Source organism: Rhinolophus sinicus, chromosome 2 (assembly GCF_057876585.1).
Source record: "Rhinolophus sinicus isolate RSI-liver-muscle chromosome 2, RSI-T2T, whole genome shotgun sequence".
In the NCBI taxonomy this organism is placed as follows: domain Eukaryota; kingdom Metazoa; phylum Chordata; class Mammalia; order Chiroptera; family Rhinolophidae; genus Rhinolophus; species Rhinolophus sinicus.
In genome coordinates, this window is record NC_142502.1 from 46,899,161 (window position 1) to 46,905,884 (window position 6,724).

General features: G+C 40.4%; 1 protein-coding gene across 3 annotated transcripts in view; it reads right to left on the reverse strand.

The window, feature by feature from the left end:
* AFG1L (AFG1 like ATPase) overlaps window positions 1-1,605 on the reverse strand; it is a 198,507-nt gene extending 196,902 nt beyond the window's left edge. For 2 of the 3 annotated variants that reach the window (XR_016020209.1, XM_074333372.2), the window contains exon 1: window positions 712-874. Coding sequence is in view for 2 of the 3 variants with exons in the window: in XM_074333372.2 (XP_074189473.2) it covers window positions 712-859 (148 nt within the window). In the remaining variant the exon portion in view is untranslated. Of the gene's footprint in view, window positions 1-711; window positions 875-1,224 lie in introns of those variants that run through there. The other variant, XM_019735074.3, reaches the window with a different exon arrangement.
* Between the last annotated feature and the right edge of the window lie 5,119 nt (window positions 1,606-6,724).

Sequence of the window (6,724 nt, forward strand, 5' to 3'; positions counted from 1 at the left end):
TTTGTACATACACAGAATGTCTCTTCAAGCGTACGTAAACAACTAGTATAGAGGTTGCCTCTTGGGAGGAAAACTAAGCAGCTAGGAAACAGGAGTGGAAGAGAGTGTTATGTTTTATTGTATTTCTTCTTCCACCTTTTGAATTTTGTATCACTTGCTTTTATTGCCTATTCCAAAAATTAAAAATAAAGTTTATAATATGATCCAAACCTTATGATACCAAAATATTCCATTACAAATGAAGTGGATTATGCTAAACTTTGCAGAAAAACCTAAGATGATAATCACAGTTCTAGTAGTAATTTCAACTCTATTGATGATAATAGTCAAAGACTGGTGGAGTTTTAGCTAAATCAGCCAATGAGAATCAATTTATTAAGACATGTAAGAGGGGGTTGCTTGGAAATGAGAAAAGGGGAAGCATAAATGCTGATGGGAAAGACAATAAGAACAACGTCATTCATTCATTCCAAAACACATCTGCTCATCACGCACCAAATACTGTGCTAAATCTAAGGAAACAATGACACCTCGTTCTTGCGTTTGAGTAGCCCGCAGCTTAGTGGGAATATACAAATAGAGAAGTAAAATTACCACTCCTTAAGGGCTTGGTTACTCAAAATATACGTCCATTCATTCATGAACACATAACAGTTGAATGAATGAAGCAAGCCCGGTGACAAACCACACCCCACTAAAGCCTCTACTGACTTGAAAAGAACACGAAGAGTCCATTCCTCAATCTGCGAATGCTTGTGGACTTCTGTTCCCAGAATCCCGAGAGCCAGAGGTCCTCGAGGGCCCGCAGGGTCCGAGGCGTGGCTTTCAGATCCAGTGCCTGGTCACCAGCCTGGACCATTGGGAAAGTGCAAGGTGGAAGGGTCCCCAGACCCCAACCCCACACTAGCATCTCTTCTACTCGGGCACTCCCACACCTGGGCTCACCAGGTCTTAGCTCTCTAACAGCCTGGAGGAACAAACTCCGGGGCGACCTCTGACCCTCAAAATGACACTCTGGGCCAGCTCCCTCAGTGCTCAGGACTCCTTTACCGGCAGGCAGTAATAGAAGGGCAAGAGAAACTGAAACTCTTTTCCAGGGGACCTGGGCTCTGAAAACCGTGAAACGAGGAGGGCAGTTGGGGGAGATCGAGAAGAGAGGGTGACTGACCGAGGCTTCCCGGTCATTTGCAGTCGGCTCGGCCTACTCATGGCACAGTCACTGACCTTTCCAAAAGGGGTTCCCAGGGGCGGTGGCCGGAGGAGCGAGAGCAGCGGCCCAGGCTCTGCACTCAAAACATCTCCCTCTCAGCCGGCTCTGCACTAATCGCAGAGTAACCAAGGGCGACCGGGAGGCCGCCATCTTGAGCTCCGTACAAGGGGAGGAAGAGGAAAACTTTATTGAAACCCTGAAGAGAGACGGTGGCACAGACAAATCCAACCGTGCTCACGGAAGACTCCGCGCGAGAAAACGAAAGGGAGCAGCCCAGGACAGCGACCTCCTGTAACCTGGAGGCGGGCTGGACTCGCGTGCCCTTCTGTCCTTCGGGAGCAGCCCGCCAGGACTACGACTCCCAGCATGCAGTGCGGCGGCGCCGAGGGCGGGGTGAGCGGCTCTAGGCTTAGGGTTTGGGCAGTTCTGCGCTCAGTTCCAGCTGCAGAGGAACCCAAAACATTTTCAAGGAATTGGGATATATGACGTGTAACCACCCCTGAGCCTTTTCGATTAGCGTATTTGACCAAGATTACTAAGCCATAAGCCAATGGGTCCTCATATTTTAAGGAAACATTTTTACCTCATCACATCTCCCTAAATAGTAGCCTCAATTTTTTTGCCTCCATCGCCCAACTCGTCTTTGGCAGAGTACCTGAAGTGTGCTTCTACCCCTTTTGTTTTCTGTATTAGAATAGCATAAATCATTCTCAATATGACATACGCTCAAATGTTTTGAAAGAATTTATAAGTGACATGGGAAAGCCAACGGCCCAAGATGGACAGTGAGCAGATGAAGTGGCCATGCGGTAATGTATCCAAAGAGGACTTTCTAAGTGATCTGCCCTAATTTTATTAAACAAAAAGTGTACTGAAGCACTATGATAAGTGTGTTGGGAATACCAATTGCTGTCCAGAAGAGGCTGGCAATCCACTGAGATGGGTGAAGAAAGCGACAAAAGATTCTACCAGGTGTTGTGGAATCAGTGAAAGGAGAGGACTTTTAGCTGGGAAATCTGGAAGGCGTCTAGAAACTTTTAATGGGAGATGACCTTCCAAGAACAGAGAATAGAGTGAGTGAGCTAAGGCAGACAGGAAAGAAAGTCTGGACTACAGGAAGGAGAAAGCCAAGTTTCAGCTATATGGAAACTAAATGAAAATAGTGTACGAGAAAGAGTTCCAGGAAGTTAGGCAGTTGATGCACAATAGAAGAGTGATTCCAAAGAAACAGGAAAAGGAGAGCATAGTATGGTATAATAGTTTGGAGACTTCTCTACTAACTCTGTTAAACCACTTATGGAAAAAAATATTTTGATTGTATCTTTCAAAATAAGTTCGTTTAAACTTATTGTTTTCTGTCTTTAATTCTATTGTCTGATAGGACAAACTGTTCCTCCATGCTATGGTTGATTTTTTTTTTCATTTAGTGTTACTAATTTTTGTTGTGACACTTTGAAAGACCTGAAAAATCAAACTGTTTCTTCCTTGATTTACATGTTTATCACACTCAAAAGACTTTGAGAGAGGTCTAGGTAACATTTTGTTTGCTCTGGGAAAACAATTGCTTGCCTTGGTCATTGAAATTTACCTTTTATCAGGGATTCCAACAGCTTAATAATTATGGAAGTGAAATAAGCATTCATGGATAGGCAAGCAGAGAGAAAAGTGGCAAATGAACTTTATTGTGTAAAAGTATAAGGTAACTTAGAGAGAAATAACAGGTTACGTTTGTTGTATTAAAGAGAATTCATTATGACCAGAACACTAATTAAGGAGGCACTATAAACTAATTTATTAAAACATCAATTGTGTGCTACTGCTGTTCCTGCAATTGCTAAATCAAATAAAAAAGCAAAAAATAACCTAAAAGAAAATTTTAACAGTATCAAAAAACTAATAGAAATAAATCAGGAAGCATTCTCTTGTCCTTATTTAAAAATCTCCCTAAAGTGCCAAGTTCTGGCATCTAATCTCAAAGACAAAACCACACTGAAAGTAACCAAAGAAAGACAAATAAAACAAATAATGAAATGGAAAAGAGAGTGGTCAATGGAAAATAGAAATCAGAAGATAGTTTTGGGTTCTGATTTTGTCACTAACGTAATCTCTCCCTTTCTGTTTTCCTTATATATAAAAATAAGATGATGTCTGTCCTAGCTAGTAACAGAGGTTACGTGCAAATTAAATAACAAAGAGTTAATCAAATACTCTTGTAAATAGAAATCGAGAGGGAATAAGACCAAAATCCAGGCAAAGACGAGGACAACATGGATTAATGATATTTAAGAATTACAGAAGTAAGGAATATACTCTAAAGCCTGAAAAAAGTAGGGAAAATTTTTTAAATAAATAGAAGAAAGCAGTACTGAACCTTAACACCTCAAGTAGCGAATTTATGAAACTCATTAAAAGAAAAGACAGAATTTCAAATAGGATTTAAATAGCTGAGATGATAATCCATAATAAATATGGGTGATTTATTTTTTTCCAGTCTAGTACACTATGATTTTCCAACCCTAAATTGATCAGGTTGCCATCTTAGAGGGTGCCGTTGGGCCACTATCAGTGATAAACTGCAGAGGACATAGGCCGTTGGCATGAACCAGCCAGGACACATTTCCTCATATTGTTGTTATACTTATGACCATTTCCGTTGGGGTAAGAGGATACCCTAATACCTGATTCCCACTTGCGCTACTCCATCTGAGCCTTCTCTATGTCTCTAGATGACAACTGACCATCCAGTTGCTCAGGCCATTTATCATAGAAGAGTCATCCTATGATCTCCTGTTTCTCTCTCATCTCACAACTAGTTATACAGTGAGTATTATTGGCTCCACCTTAGAAAGTGTCCAGAATCACTTTTCACCACCAACATTGCTACCACTCACCTTGGTTCAAATCACCATCATGCACCTCCTGGATTATTGCAATTTCCTTCCAACTGGTCTCTGTTTCCACTCTTGCCCCCTATAGTCTATTCTCCACACAGCGGCCAGGTTTATTTTTTGAAATTTTAAGTTGAATCATGCCATTCCTGTCTATGTTTAACTCCTGCCAGCATGTTTCTCAGTCACTCAATTATGAAAACAGCTTGTAAGGCCTCCTGACTTGGACCCTAGCCAGCGATCTGATCTCATCTCGTGCCACTCTCCCTTCCCCTCCCTCTAGTTCAACCACATTGGCTTTCTTGCTGTTCCTGTTTCCCACCTAAGGCCTTCTCAAACTACCTGTAAAAATTACAATCCTGCAATCTCACTCAGCACTCCTTTTCCTCCTTTCCAGCTTTATTTTCTCCACAACACTTACCACTGCATAATGCACACTTTACCAATTTATTAACTTATTAGCTCTTCTTACTGCTCTTTCTAGATTTAAGCTTCATATGGCAGGCATTTATGTCTGTTTTATTCACTGCTGTATCCTCAGGGCCTAGAATAATGCCTAGGTTAATAGACAATCAAAAAATGCTTGTTGGATGACTGAATGAGTAATCTTAGTAAAAAAAAATGCAAACTTTATTACTGTTTTAGTCTTTCTGCAGAAAAGTAGACTACCTGCTTCAGGAAATCAGTGATGTTCCTAATATTTTAAGCCCATTTTAAAGATGATTAAAAAAAAACTCCATCTTATTCAACATCGCAGAAGTCGTTGGAACACAACTACAAGAGCCCTTGTTTTTCACTTATTTATGTATTCATTATTTGCATTACACATGGTTCCTCATAAATACATATTCTTCTAATTTAACAAAAACACTTCAGAGCTACAAGAAAATATCTGGCTTCTAAATTCCAACATTTGTGTTTAAAGATTCCTAACCAAAAGTATAATTTAGATTACTTAATTTCAACAAGCTAAATAAATATGCCAAAGTACCTTATTAACTATGGAAAATAGAACTTCTAAACAAGATATACCAACCTCAGTAATATAAATTTATATAAAGTTTAGACAGATTTGTTGTAAGTAGTCCATTCCTTCTAATAAGTAAGAAATACATACGTGTTAACCTTCCAACAAAAATTACCATTTCCTTTACCGAAACATTGTCTAACCTATAACTAGAGACTGGCCAAAGACAGAATATTTCAAGTCAGGTCCAACGCTCAAATATTTAGTTTATTTCTACTTATTTTCTACAAAAAAAATTAAAAATAACTAGTTCTTTTTGTTTTCCAATTTTGAAGACCCTTAATCAGGATATCCTTTTTTAAAAAAACTTGAACCATATGATAATATGCTTGCATTTACCTATATGTTTTCTTCTTAAATGTCCCTTACCCTAATGTTGAAGTGTGAGGGAGGCTTTCCTTATATAACTTCTCCACATACCCTTCTGCTCTCTTTCTTTTTAAAATAGCAGCAACCCCCAACTAACTCTAATCTCCCCCAACTCCACATGTAAATTTGTAGTCTCGGAGCCATCTTCAATTAATTTATTTGCCTCACCACTCACATACAACCCTTCACCAGCTATGATTGAATTTATCATCTTAATATGGCTTAAATCCATCTACTATCATTGAGTCTTCCTCCTGTCTTTCCTGGGCTAATGTCCTAACTGGCACTGCCTCCTTCTCCTTGGCTCCATCCTGCTGTCAGAGTTGTTTCCAAAAATGTGATCTACTTGATCACATCCCATCACAGATTCGAAACTTTCGTTGCTTTCCTACTGTCTACAGAATGAAGCATATTTTCTTTATTATGGACTTTTAGAAAATCAAGATCCGACTGCTACCTACCTTACCATCTTCTTATATTACTCAAATGATTTAGACCCAGAAAACATGTCATAGATGATTTACCAAGTATCTCATTTGTTTTCATGAACCTCCATGTCATGTGGGAGACCCTGTTCGCTGCACCATTTGTCATGTGGGGCGGCCTGTGGGGTCTCTGCTCCTGCTCCCCACATAAGAACGCAGGACATGGTGAGGCCAAAAAGGAACACCCACGGAGCCATAGATGGGGGAGTCATACCACTATAGTCTCACTGGCAGCTGGATTCACACGACATGCGACCTGCTGTCCGCTTTGCTGCCAACCAACCGACTCCCACTTGCTAGCTGCAATCCGCCGCTTGCAGGCTCAGCCACCATCTTCTTGCTAGCCCCCATTTTGCTGCTAGCGTAGCCACGGCAGTTATATTAGTGGCCAATGGCTCACTGGTTACAGCTGATGGCTAACTAGCCACAGCTGATGGCCATCCCATCACAGTTGATGGCCATTTACTACCTGAGCCAGCACCTTTCCACGTGAGGCCGAGAGCCTGGAAACTGCACTCCTGGCTCTGTCCCCACACTCCATATATATTCTTTTGGAAAAACTGGAAAACAGATCCATTCCCTTCACCCTTTATTTCCTAACTGTGTTCTAATACTTCTTTTAAGTTAGAAAAAAAAAAATCAATAAAAATAATTATAAAACCTGGTAATTGAATTTTAATATTTCCAGGGCAGTTCCAAGAATGTTCCAAGTTTGACACTGGATAGGTATTCAGTATTCATTCAT